At 42.5% G+C, this 14,367-nt stretch overlaps 3 protein-coding genes and 1 non-coding gene across 4 annotated transcripts; 2 read left to right on the top strand and 2 right to left on the bottom strand.

The window, feature by feature from the left end:
- Positions 1-3,670: 3,670 nt before the first annotated feature.
- On the top strand, positions 3,671-3,752 carry tRNA-Met. Its single transcript has one exon. It is a non-coding gene; the product is annotated as a tRNA-Met (tRNA).
- Positions 3,753-5,539: 1,787 nt separating this feature from the next.
- orf113a (hypothetical protein) lies at positions 5,540-5,881 on the top strand. The gene has a single exon. It carries the CDS (start codon positions 5,540-5,542, stop codon positions 5,879-5,881), a length of 342 nt encoding a protein of 113 aa, YP_010185183.1.
- A 3,379-nt stretch (positions 5,882-9,260) lies between these two features.
- Positions 9,261-9,641, bottom strand: orf126a (hypothetical protein). The gene has a single exon. It carries the CDS (start codon positions 9,639-9,641, stop codon positions 9,261-9,263), a length of 381 nt encoding a protein of 126 aa, YP_010185184.1.
- A 4,053-nt stretch (positions 9,642-13,694) lies between these two features.
- On the bottom strand, positions 13,695-14,144 carry orf149a (hypothetical protein). Its single transcript has one exon. It carries the CDS (start codon positions 14,142-14,144, stop codon positions 13,695-13,697), a length of 450 nt encoding a protein of 149 aa, YP_010185185.1.
- Between the last annotated feature and the right edge of the window lie 223 nt (positions 14,145-14,367).

The following is a 14,367-nucleotide window of genomic DNA, read 5'->3' on the forward strand; positions in this document are numbered from 1 at the left end:
CAATCTTCTAAGTTTAGCTTAGGTCCATCAATCAATCTCTCATAAAGCCCTAAGCTGAATCTAGATGGGGCCTTGCATTAGGCCAAAAATGACTTGTAACACCCTAAGAGGGTAGTGAGGCTTAGATTCCATAGCATAGAGTTCAACCTGCATTGGGCTTTAGTTAAGCCTACATCCATTTTAGAATAGGATCTTTTATGTAGCCCAACTCATAGAGAGTTTTGTCATTTGGTCTTAACCCATTTCTTCTATTCCTATGATTGTTCAGTGATGGGTTTTTTCCTATTAGGATTAGGTTTCTATCCCGCATGGCGAATTCTTCATAAAAACGGATTCTTCCAACTCCCCTCTTTCCTATTAATCAAATCAAGCAACGCCAGGCCGGTTTAGCATTCGTTAGAAACACACTTATTTAAGATATTAACTACTCGCCTTCTTCCCGAGTAAAGAAAAGGTGCTAAGACACTGTGATCATTCATTCTATTTTTCGGTCGATTTGCCAAACTCATTTTAGAGAGAGATCGCCTTATCAACTAGAGGGCAAGGCTTATTTTAAATAATGAATTCTAAGAAATTCTTAATTCTTAATTGGACGTGCACTTATCTGTGTCACTCACAAGCATCAGGTGCACTCTACTTGTGATTGACAAGAATGGTTTTGTTGTGCCTCTCTACACCATTGAAGAGAATGTAAAGCACTCTCCATGGAGACCAAAGGAAAGGAGACATTAAGATTGCCAAGAGGACCCTCTTGCGAGCTAAAAACTACTCCGATGCAATTGATATGCGAGCAACGATAGATGAAAGAGTTAAAGACATTGCTTTCAAATTCGATTCCCAAGTACCAAAAAAAACTAGTAGCAGGTTTTTCTTCCTATCATCTTTTTGATAATTCAACATCCAGTTCTAGAGAACTGCCTACTCCCACCTCGAACGAGAAAGAGATCTAAGGCTTAAAGCTTATTATTTAGATTCTATATATTATTTGCTTTTCATTATGCACATAAGGGAGGAACCGTATGAGATGAAAATCTCACGTACGGTTCTGTAACGGAAAAGCTTTGGAATCTTCTTTTCGGGCACTAGAACGAAACCCGTTCTTACCACTTTAATAATATGTCTGTAATTACGTGCTACTATCTCCACTATAGAAAGAATAAAAGGAAAGAACTTCATTTTCATTTATACGAAAAAGTCTTTATTATTCTAAAAGCATAAGTAGTAAACATTTTAAACTAGGGTTCCCATACATGCAAACATAAAAAAGAAAACCAAACAAAGATAGTTAGCATAAATAGGAGTCTATCTCCAGTAAGCATCGGAGTAGATCTCTACTAAAAAAAGACAAAGAACCACCATACATGACATGAAAATAAACTACTTTGTGCGTCTACAGACACTTATTTAAACCTTCTAGAGTCGACGGACTCCTCTAGTCTCCCCCGCCGTTGGCACGATTTATCGCAGCTTGCACAATAAGTGCTTGCTGCTCTTGTACCAGCGCCCTCCTCCGGTCTTCCAGACCGCGAATGCGGTCCCTTATTTGTTGCATAGCGTCTGCTATCATCTCAGGATCGATAGCAGGCAGATGCTCCCAGAAAAGTGCTAGCCTGTGCTCCCAGTAGAGCTTTGCTGCCTCCACTTGTGCGATTTCATTTGAAATAATAGAAAGTCTGTCAATTCCTCCATTGGGATCCATGGCTACTTACTTTCTTCTACTAAGTGCCCTTTGCTTTGTGCCTAATAGAGACTGAAAGAAGCTTCTATTTATAGGCGTTGGAGGCCCTTAACTCTTTCCACCAACTAAAATTATATCAATAGTTGAAGTTTTGTTTTTCGCGGGTATCGCCACGCGTCTTAACCCCGTCCCCGGCCCTAAATCGTGGTATCGCCACGCGTCTTAACCCCGTCCCCGGCCCTAAAGAAAAGTAAAGAAAAGGGCGCAATAATCGAGCGTAATAGGACAATAATCGAGCGGAATAGGCCAATAATCGAGCGAAGCGTCAGATAGTACTCCCCTTTCTCTAATAATAAGGCACCAAGGCCCCTTTCATAAGAGATAGAACAATCCCTCACTCGACACCTCAAAGCTGACCAGTACAAAAACACTGTGATCCGTCCTCGTTTACGTACCCCCACTTGCTTCTAGTTGTCTTTTACTGGCTTATTTCCAGCTACATGATGGGATAAAAGAAGAGACCAGTATAGAAATGGGTAAAAAGAGTAGTGAGATGAAAGATAAGGATGCTGTAAGATGTTTAATGTATGACAAGTTCATGAATATATTCCTAAATAAAGTGGAGATGCATATGAAATCTAAAAAATGGAAAACTAAGGCTCATAATAAGAATTTTTTTAAAAATGTTAAAAGATGGTTATTATGATTGTAAAACGGATAAAGATTTCATTTCTATGAATTACAGATTCAAATCGAAAGTTATACAAGGGAGTTTGAAGGAAAAGAGACTAAGGCTTTTGAGAAATATCCAGCAATGGTTAGATACTTAATCCAAGTAAGATTACAGCAAAAGATTATCTAAAGCAGAAGAAAATGGGTCTAACTGATAAGGCTTTAAGTATTCTAAATGTGTTAGGTCAATATACACTGGAAGCTATAATAGTTCATGTACTTGGGGCCTTGTTTAATAAATTAGATCGGCGGAAATTACCATACGTGAAAGCTGCTACTTTTTTCGACCATCTTGAGCGCTTTGGACGAGTTCAAGCTATACTAAAAGGGTTAAAGAAGGAAGATGCCTACCCATCATCAAAGCAAGCCCATGCAAGAATGACCTCATTGTCATGGAAGCCCTTTCCTTTCCTCACTCCTCCATATAGTCTATGATAACGTTTTTTCTGACCAACCCTCATGGCTTTAGGAATGGGCCCCTAAGGCTAGCTCCTATGATATATTTTTTCCAGGATTTTGAATCCAAAGCCCAAATCCATTCTATGGCTAATATTTAGCGTTATATCGCAAGAATAGGACTCCATAGGTTAAAGCACGTCCTTGTACAATGCTTAAGGCTCTCGGCTGAGTAGCAGGAGCAACTTTTAATTTATTATGAGCCCAAACGATGGATTCAATAAGTTCTTGCCAATAACCACGTCCACTGAATAGAAACATTAAACTAAAGGCCCATACAAAATGGGCACCTAGGAAGAAAAGCCCATATGCAGATAATGAAGAACCATAAGATTTAATTACTTGGGATGCCTGTGCCCATAAGAAATCGCGGAGCCACCCATTAATAGTAATGGAACTCTGCGCAAAGTTTCCTCCCGTGATATGAGTTACTACCCCTTGATCACTTCTACTTTTTATGAAGTGTGGGGCAAATGGCGCCCTCTACTTCTACTTCTAACTAAAGGCGAAGAACCGGCATTGCAAGCAAATAGAGAGCCCCCGCCCGTTTGAGCCATTGCGAGCCGGAAAGCGTACCGGCAGTTTGAGTCGCGAAAGGGCTAATAGAACTTAATTCTATTCTATTTTTATCATTTTATATATAATAATATAGAATAATAATATTCTAGAAACAATAATAAAAAAAAAACTTTTTTTTTTATCCAATTGTTCATTCCTGGGAAGAGGAAGAAGCAGATAGAGCAAAGGCCTCCTCTTTCCGTCCGCTCTTCCCGAAGCGAGCGAATTGCATGTAGAGATCCGTAGGGGCTTATAGTTTAATTGGTTGAAACGTACCGCTCATAACGGTTATATTGTAGGTTCGAGCCCTACTAAGCCTACCACCCCCTTCTCTTCACCTGATACAAGGCAGTCGAAGTCCCCGCCGCCCTGCAGATCTCAATCTAGCGACGGGCACCTGGAACCACACTGCTGCCGCTGCCCTTCGGGCACGCCTCCTACGCTTATCACTCACCTACGCTTTTGCAGCATGCCCCCTTCGGGATAAAAAAATACGGCTTTCTAAACGCGAAGCAGCGGAGCGATAGCGAATCCCGAACTTGCCCACGCTCATCCAAACCGACCTCAAAAAGCGATCGGAAAGCGAAGCCCTTCCTTCCAATCCAAGCCGGCAAAGCCGCCCCTATATCTAACCACCGCTCACCCCGATCACATATTGGCGCGTTCATGATGCATCATGATCAAAAGGCCGTAAAGAAGACAAGACCTATGCATCAGTGTACTGTCATGATCACATATTTTATCTATTTTATTGACGACTTGGGGGCGAAGCCGCCTATTTATTAGTTATTAGGGCAAAGGGCGCTCCCTCCTCCTAACTCCTTCCACTTCTCCCAGGGACAGGGACTACGGCTTGACCTTCGGGGAAGAAGCCCGCGGGACCCCTCCTTCTAGGGCGCCTAGATATTGAAAGGTTATCCCTTTGCAACGCTGGAAGCCAAGCAAAGTCACGAAGCTGGCTGACTACGCTCGAGCAGAGCTCAGGCCCGGGGGTGGTGGCTGAACTCGCCGCAGAGTTCAGGAGCGAGAAAGACTATCTTGATGAATGCAATAAGAACCGGCTGCTCGCCGCAGCAGAGTGCTTTGCCCATGCTGCTATCCGCCGCCGAAGCGCGTCTAAAGGAAAGGCCAAAGAGCGATCTTTGAACGCTACTACGCATCCTTACTCATAGTATACACTCGTTCGCTGACTCCTTGCTTTATTAGCAACTCCAGGTCCATCCAGCAGTTGTTGACCTAATAGATTATGCAGTTGGTTATTATGATTCTGCTGCCTGCATTATCTGACTTTAATCACCAGAGCTTCAGATTTTTCATCCTGCATGAACAAATGTATCAATAGACGACAACAATGTGCGTCTGTCTGTATGTGTTAATTTAGTAGCCCGTGTTATGTAACTAGGGTCTGATAATTAAGTTATTGCATATATACGAACTTACTCCCCAAGAACTTAAACTATAAAAGATATACCGATAAGTGATTCAAGATAAGTTTCAGTTCTATCAATAACATGAGTGCGTAAAACCAAAGTATGGTCTGTTGGGAAAGCCAAACAAGAGTTCTGGAGTACAGCTTATGTTCTCTCTCCTAGGACAGTGGAAGACTCGTAAAAGCTTAGACTTCTTTGAATCGAGTTGAACCTTGCCTTGAGAACTCTGGACAAGTGAACCTTTCTCTATGTCAGAAATTCATTTGATAAAGCAAATAGAAAAGATGTTAATTGTTTCTTTTGTCTATGGTGTTGGACGGTGAGTCCCTATTGACTAGTATGTGAATTGTTAAGTAGTGACTGGTAATTGTGGGCTTGGTTGCAAGTAATTATCAATGTGTCGTTTCATTGTCAGTCAAGAGCTTGTCTGGAAGTGAGATAACAAGTTTTATCGTCCAAGGTATTGCCTAGATGCCAGGTGTTTACCTATATTGTTAGATGAACATTTAACTAAATCCATAAGCATCATGCACTAAATCTACCATCAACTGGCCTCGTCTTGACCTGTACAATAAGGTTAACATGATACTTTACGTATCGTGGTGATCATTAGCTATATTATGTGATAAAACTGTAGTTAGTAGGATACGAAATATAGATAAAAAGTATACCTCTCCTCATTATCATGCATGGAGACTTGGCTACTGCCTCCGGTGGTTCGGTACATAGGGAAGGGCACTTTGCCATTCTCAATTCTTTTAACATCCTCCACAAGGATTTCATAATGCCTCTTCACTTCATCCGCTGTCTTGTCGCCAACAGCCTTGGCGACATTCTGCCAACGATCAGGTGTGTCCTTATCATACACAGCCAGAGCCCTTTCAAAGGCTTTATTCTTGCTGTCCAAGAGCCAGTGCCACGTGAAGACATAGCTACCATGCAAATGAAGAATGAAGTGAAAATTTTAAGTCCAAGTAGAATGTTTGGAAGGAAAAAAGAAGAGAACTCTTTGAGTTTGAAGAGTTGATATCTGCAAAGAAGTGACAATTCTTGTTCTTATATAAGCTCCTGGAGTAGAGGATGTGAGATGGGGTGGAGAAGCCGGAGCCCTTATGAAAACGAAGCGGGCAGGGGAAGAGAGCGGAATAACATTTGAGGAAGCTTCAAGGTAATCCCCAGAGTTGGTAATCTCAACCTCAACAACTTGAATTAGTGAGTGTTCTAAAGGCGTGAGCGAGACAATTGAAATCCCATTTCTTGGATTATCGTACAAGTATTGTCCAACATAAGGATAATTATGGACCACCGGAATTCCCCACGGTTCGCGACAGGAAGAAAAAGCGGGGTTTTACTCTCTGCCAGGCCCCGCCTTGTCCATCTTCATTGCTGTGTCTGGGATTGTGGAACCTGCTGAGACATTTCTAGTTGGAAATGAAGACGGTGAAGGTGAAAGGGGCAATGATGCTGTAGTAGATGTAGATGGTGACGGTGAAGACAAAGGTGATGATGGTGAAGGTCGGTTATTGTCGCATGTTGATCTCAGGATGTTCAGAAAGTCGCTGTCCAAGGTTAAGTCCGGCATACCAGTCCCCCTAAGTTGTTAAGCCTAAGCCGGCTGTGTAAGAATTTACAGTGAATTGTCGTCCCCACTCCCACCCAAGAACAAGAACGGTTCGACGACCACCTATCCATAAGCGCTCGCCGTTCATATAGAGAGAGGAAAGAGTTTTTGGCTATCCAACAGCCGAGTAGGGCCGGAAAGACTACTTTCAGTTAATCTATCTCTGTCAGTCTTTGCAGACTTCCTTACTTCTTATCCTCTACTAATAACTAATATAAGACAGGAAGAACAGCTATCTCGGCACGCATGCTTTGCTCGGCACGGCTCCGGTCAAAGATTCATGTTCGCGAAACAAGACCCATCGGCCGGCCTGGCCTTCCCTAACTGAGCCGAGTCTCGAGGGCGATCATCTACTTCCATTCTACAGTAGTAAAGCTAGCTATACGAAAAAAAAAGATAGGAAACTCCACCAGCCAGCTAGGAGAGTAGTTGCCCCTTGTCCCGAAGTAGCTAAATTGCCCGTTTAACCAAAACCTAGTAGATTCAAAACAAGCGCTCCCTAGGATCACCACAGTAGTTTAAATCGAGAGTCTGGTATATAACTATTGGTGGGAAAGTACACGAATTTTAGCTAATCAACCCGACCGAAAGACACGAAAGACAAGGGTCATGGGCGAGATCAAGTACTAGCTTGACTGACGTACTCTTAACTCAACAACCAGACGACACAGTCTCATTGTTGGACCTTAGTTAGACCAAAAGCGCTCGGGCCTAGTAGATCAAGGAGATAGAGAAATTCCCCGCCGGTGGTTGTTGGATATGAAAGGCAGGGCACTCTATTGCTAATGCAAGAAATTAATCAATCACCTTTTTTAGTAGATAGATTATTCCGTAGTCCATTTCATTGCCTTAATGGCATCAGTCTTATCCTTTTTGAGGAAGAAGGGGCAAATCGCTCAAGGTTAAAATAGAACCTACCCCGGAAAACGACTTTCGAAAACGATTACTGCAGATCGACATCGGAGGTGGCCCAAACCTAGGCTGTGACGCTTCCTGTTGAGTACACAATTAAGACTTGAAGTTCGTTTACACAGTACGAGAAAGACAATTCTAAATAATGGGACTCAGTCTTAAGCAACCCTTTTTATTCTATTATTAAATATAGCATCAACATAACAATAACATTTTAAAGCGATATAGACATTTATCCCATCCATCAACCGAGAAAAAGACCTGCGTTACACTAACTAGGAGCGCGCTTCTTTATTCAAAACAAAAATACATTATGAAACCCACATAGAATAGAAAAGGGGGCAGGTTTTCTAATTGTTTGTGTTCGTACATTTTTTCATTATTGCTGAAATACACAGAACATATGGTTGTTCACGCCTCCACTATACTAGTTATGGAGGGGATTCGAACCCATATTTCCGTGCGACTTTCCTCTTAGTCGATATCATGATGGGAAGACTGAACTATTCCCGGGGCGAGGAAGATATAAAGAGGGTTTCGGCGAAGAATGCTTTTTTATACAGAAATTCTAACTATGACTTTTATCGTGCCCCTAATATAGAGTTTGCTTTCGTAAGGAACGGTCTCAAATACATGATTTCTGACGACATATAGATCATATTGGTTGTAAGACCTAGGGAACTTTCCCAATTAGGCGCTAAACATTCGTTGAAAGGCCAGTATTTTGGGCTTGTAGTTGAAGTTTTTTATTGGTCGGGAATCCCAGGAAGAAATGTTTACAGTGGAGAATGAAGGGAGTGCAGCAGCGGGCTATCCTAGCCTTTTATCTTGCTCGCGCGCGGGCTATTTCTTTTCTTTCCCAACTCTCTCAAATAACATATCTACCGGGGGTATTACTTACAGGCATATGCCTAATGTATGGTATCTGTAAGCCCCCTTTTGTGGCGATATGGGCTCAATTGTTGGCCTTTCTTTAGTTCGAACTATAAGGAAAGGTTACGTAGTATCTCGACTGTCAAGGAAAGGAGAAAACCAGCAGCAGCTAACTCAGAAAGCAGGAGAAAACAGCCATTAGTTCCATCAATAGGAGAAGAAGCAGTTACTCAATCACCTGTTTCTTTCGAAAGGTAAGGTTCAGAAAGTCGGCAAGTAAACTCCCCCTAATGCCCGATCAACAATTGCAATGCACTAGATTAGAAAGTGTCATCTGCTCTCTTCGGTTAAGGTGTCCACGATACGAATACCTCTTTCCTCTAAATATCTATTTCCCTTTTCCCAGTCTTTTGTGCTGTAACAGCAGTCGCGTCTGGAATATCGAATCTAGCTCTTAGCTGGTCTAGTCCAACCCCTCTTCTGTCTGATGACAATCGGGAATACCTTGCTAGCGAAGTAAGCAAGAAGGGGATGCCATTATTTTTATTATTTTATTAAAAGGCATATCTATTTTCTCGCCTGTTTCCGACGGCAGTTTAGGAAACTGGAATTCCTTTAGTAAGATAGCTCATGAATGAAGCTTTCAAACCACTTCCTAATTTCAGGAGTTTAGGAGTACATATGAGTTCATGAGTCAATGTGCCCGCTGTGGTGTATGAGCAAGTGATCTGATCCTATGCGCCTTTCTCCTTTTAGTGAAAAACCAACCGTCCCTTAGCTCGTGTTATCAGAAGAACAGCGCCAAGTAACTTCATCCAGTGAAAAAAGAAGGATAGGATTCGAGGGCTTTAATGATATAAATCTGAGTTCGTTTGTGGTGAAGTCTTGGAAGTAAACTAGCTCGACCAGTTGCAACTAAAGATTTTCATAGCTAAACCGATAGCCTGGTGGAATGAATATTTACGGATAGTCTATACACACAAACCTCAAGTAGGATTTTTCATAAAAGAGAAACAGAAGGAAGAAACCCAAAAGACATCACAAGGAACTCATAATGCCCATATCGAGTGCGAAATGCTGTCTTCGGAATATCCTCATCTCTTACTCGTAACTGGTGGTAACCCGATCTCAAATCTATCTTCGAAAAGTACTTCGCCCCTTGCAACTGATCGAACAAGTCATCAATGCGTGGCAAAGGATATCTGTTTCTGACAGTCACCTTATTCAACTCCCTGTAGTCAACACATAATCTCATAGACCCGTCCTTTTTCTTCACAAACAACACCGGAGCACCCCATGGAGACACACTCGGCCTAATAAATCCCTTATCCAACAAGTCTTGCAGCTGCTCTTTCAATTCTTGCAACTCCAATGGTGCCATCCTGTACGGCGCCTTAGAAATAGGTTCGGAACCTGGAACAAGTTCAATAGTAAACTCTACTTCTCGCTGTGGTGGCAAACCTGGTAGCTCTTCAGGAAAGACATCTGCAAACTCATTCACAACTGGATAATCCTCAATGCGAGGTTCATCCTTAGATGTATCCTTAGATGTATCCTTAGATGTATCCTTCACAAAAGCAAGATAGCCATCACAGCCCTTAGACAAAAGTTTATTCGCCTTTAAAGCTGAAATAATTTTAACCACTCCTTTTGGTTGAGACCCCTGAAACAAAAATTATGGTTGATTCACATCTCCAAAGATCACACGTTTTCCCAAACAGTCAATTGTTGCACAATGCTCACTCAGCCAATCCATACCCAGAATAATGTCAAAGTCATGCATCATCATCGGAAGCAAGTTGACCTTACAATTCCTATCTCCCACAACTATCGGACACCCTCGGTACTCATCAGAAATAATAACAGAATTACCCATTGGGGTAGCAATTAACATATGAGGATCAAGTAATGAAGGCAAAACTCCAAGATAACGAACAAATGATAAGGATACAACAGAATGAGTCGAACCAGTATCAAATAACACATAAGCTTCACGTTTACCCACAAGAAGTGTTCCAGAAAACGGTACCTGAATTAGCAATTAGCTGCCGCCTGATTAGCGGTCAATGCAAACACTCTGCCTGAAGGATTCTGTTGATTCTGCTGACCTCCACTGCCACTTCCTCCACCACCAGTGTTACGCGACACTGTACAATCCTTTGCCCTATGTGCCATACTACCACACAAGAAAGATGCTCCAGTCTGTCTATAACAAGGCTTCCCCGGATGATGTCCACCACATGTAGCACAAGGAGCAACTTGAATCATATTAGGATTGCCAAGAAAGCCAAGTTTGAAAGGTTCAGAGATTGTAGAGCCTTCTTCGTCCCTTAGCGTAGGACACTAAGTAAGTAAACTACCAATGGAAGCTCTCTTTAGCCGATATCCGTAGTTTAGGCTTTAATGTAGCGTAACACCCATGGGATCCCATAATCGCGATAGATCGCACAATTTTAGCCATAGAATGGATTAATGGATTTGGGCTAGTTTACTAAGCTATAATAAGTCTACATAAACCTAATGCAATATTGATTACACTCCTTCTCCTGTCGAAACTAGGGATCAACCTGTGGACATGTTGCGCTTTCACGGGTCACAAGCAAGCCGGTAAGCGGATAGATTGGATGTGGATGGATACCTAGTCTGTCCCCCAGAACTGCTCTTGCTTCCTTCTGTTGTGCGCCTAGGCAGGCCAGCGGCATGAATCACTCATGTCGCCTTGGTAACACCTTAACACCTATGGAGTCCCATTCTTGCGATAGAATGCTCTATTTTAGCCGATTTGGTAAAAGACTTTTTAGATTCATCAATTGCACTCCTGTGAGATGAGAACTTGTCAAATTATATGTGTAGTTCTATGTGGCAATCTGGTTGAACTTTCGTACTCTATGCCTACTACTTGTAACTTGTAACTTGTAAGGGAACATAGCAGACCTGGACTCGTCTGTACGGATCCTCTTCTTCTAGGAGGAGTGGTGATTGAACCATTTCTTCGCGCTACCCACTCTTCTCTTTCATAAAGGTATATGAATCTGACTTCATAGGTAGAGGGGGCCTATTTGGATCGTCAAGTCTAGTTAAGGCTTACTCTTTAGGCATATTACAAAGAAAGGTGTTCTAAGGCACCAGGGAAGTATTCAATGTCTGCCCCCTCGGCCCTGACGTATCTAAGACATAGTTCGTGGCATACGATCGAAGAAAGCTGGGCGGAAAGCTCGGACACCAACCTCAAAAGGCGGTGTTGACCCTGTTACAGTACAGGGGAGATCCGTTTAGCCAAAACGAGAAGATCTTCTATAGTCTAGTTAGGGGGTGGATTTTTTTCATTCCTCAATGGGTGCTGCTTTTGACTGCTATCTCGTATCGATCTAGTATTGCGGCTTACGCTAGATTGACTCCTTGAATACGAATAAACGTGAGAGCCAACCCCCGTTTTGTCTATATAAAACCTAGCCTTAAATTCGATCTTGAGTTGGTTCGAAGTTGAGGACTCAGAGCAGATCAACTCCAGGTTTGGTTCCGCAGCTTCTATAAAGTAAGATCTTCACGATCCGGTTGACTCCATTCATAAGAGATAGGAACGCACAAGCACAGGCGAGAGGTCTTTCAGAGCCTTCTGACAAGGGATTGGCTAAGATTTGATATTTGCTTTTGTCTCTCCCATTTCTGTGACCAAAATCGCTTTGACTTATTCGACTAGACGGGGAAGGTCTGTCCCTTCTCCACTGGAAGAAAGTAGATGATCACGTAGGGCGAATGAATCAAAGAAAGGGAAACTTCTCCATCCCAGAAAGCGGAGTGACTTCTTGAATCTTTGAATAGAGAGCCCCATTAACCAGACAAGCTGGAGGAGACAAGCTACCTCACAGAAAGGATGACCAAGCTCAAAAATACTAGGAGGTTTTTGGTTCTGGGGTTGGAGATTAAGTAAAATCCGAGTTGGATTAGCTTGGATAGGGATTTCGAACTCTAATCAAGGCAAGGCATAATGCCAATCCGAGAATCCTTTATCAAAAGCCTTTTTTTGGGCATAACAAGCCCTGCCAGCCGTTGACTGGCATCTCAATAGACTCTAGCGAGGAACCCGGTTTGGCTTCAATTGAGCCAAGTTTTCGATTTCAATCAGGCCAGCAAGCCTAAGACGTCGTAATGCCTTTTTCTTAGTGCTCATAGAACCTTCCCACAGGGATATCGCTATGTAAGTTCCTGCCCATTCACCAGTTGATCTGATTCACGAGTTGAAGTTAATCCGATGGACGAGTGGATAAGGAGAAGTTCGGGACAGATCCAGGAAAAACATGGAGAGAGCAGGGGACATACATATTTGTTTGTATCACCACAAAATGCACCTAGCTCCGCCGCTATCCTCTCCGTACCAGTCTCGCTACTTCTTTCCTCTCCTACCTAGTCGAGCCTCTTACGATCCTCTCTCTTATTATACGATACCACTGGGCTTCCTCAACACTTCTTCGAGAACAGCCAATCCCCTCGAACTGACTTATTCAGGACGTTAGGTGAGCTCGCGAAATCGTAAATATCTCAGCCCAGCTCTTCTACGCTCTTCTACGAAAGGCGATAGTCGACTGAATGAACGAGAAAGGGCACTCTCATTTGCCCAGTCGATAGAAAGAGAGCAGGGCTATCTAGTAGGCTCTTTGGCGAATGCACGGCTTGCTAAAGACCTAAAGACTAGGGGCATCGAATTGCATGTGTTAAGCATATAGTTGAAGTAGCATGATGTAAGCTTCTTAGCGCTTAGGCGACTACCTATAAGCTTCACCCTCCTTCTAAGAGGAGAAAGTAAGCAAGACTTTATATGCTACGACCTTTCTTCAGCATCAGAGACTTTTATGTTATTAGCATTTACTCCAACTCATTAATGCCATTTTTCATACCATACAAGGAATTGAGACTGAGAATGACACCTTATTCGCTCTGCTACAACGAACGAAATAGCAGACCATTGAGGGCGGCTCAAACCATCCAAATTTTCTTTTGCCCGGGCCCACTTTCTTTTTTATCGCCTTATTGAAGCAAAGTGGTGGAAACAGGTGATGAGTCTGGGAAGTCAGTGCATTTAGAGTTCACTTCTTTTGGACTTTTATGGAGTCGAGCTACTTTGCGAAAGAACGTCAGAGAGTGAGAGTGAAGCTTTGCCCCGAGAGGCTATCTATACAGTCTCTTCTTTCTATCGGGAAAGAGAGTCATTAACGCATTCGTTCTGAGTCGACAAACAGCAATAGGGAAGAAATCTACGTTAGCAAGAAGAACTAATCCATGATGGGCGGTGAACATAGTGATCTCTGGAACTAAAGGGAAGAAATGGCCTATTCTATCGATAGTTAGGTTGCAGCTTTCCGATTCCCTGTTCCCTGGGGCAAGTCCGTCTAAAAAAGGGTCACCCGCAAACCTATGTCGTTCATCCGTTTCCGTCTCAACCTCCGCTCTCGCCCTCATCCGATCCGAAACAATCCTCTAGATAAGAAAGAATTTCTTGAAAGTACGGGCTTTCCTCCCCCAAATTAGCCAAGCTTCGGTAAATTGTTATTAAAAGCTTAACATTTCTTGGGTCATTTTGCACCAATCTATCTAACAAATCCCTGGGTAACATCCAACCGGGTATTTTGACATTCCTGGTATAGAGGTACGGAACTAATAAGTCATGATAGATTTCATCCTTCAACGTAGCAACTATACAGTGGTGTAACTGATGTTGACAATTAATCATGGTAATATCCTTCAAAAGGGCAACTTCCCAGACAATCCGATAAATGACATCGTCAGGAACAACATTTAAAAGATGCTGATCTATTAAGAGTGTTAGCTGCGTGAGAACATACATCTGTATAGAATTCATTCTAGTCATTCTTGGAATATTAGACATATTCTATTAGTGCTTTTTTCTCTATAAAAAAAGAAAATGTTTCTATGATATGGAACTTTTTCCTTCTGTCTCCCGCCTGACACAGTTTGACACGCGGTGCTACCTGATTGGCTCCAAATCTATAGTGGTAGAAAGAATCCAAAGGTCTCTATACCCAGTATACTTCCTAACCTGGCAACTAAGTAACAACTTTTTCCTTCGTTTCACATTCTTCTCCTTTCTC

Source organism: Apium graveolens, mitochondrion, assembly GCF_009905375.1.
Source record: "Apium graveolens strain L.+W99A mitochondrion, complete genome".
NCBI classification, from domain to species: Eukaryota; Viridiplantae; Streptophyta; class Magnoliopsida; order Apiales; family Apiaceae; genus Apium; species Apium graveolens.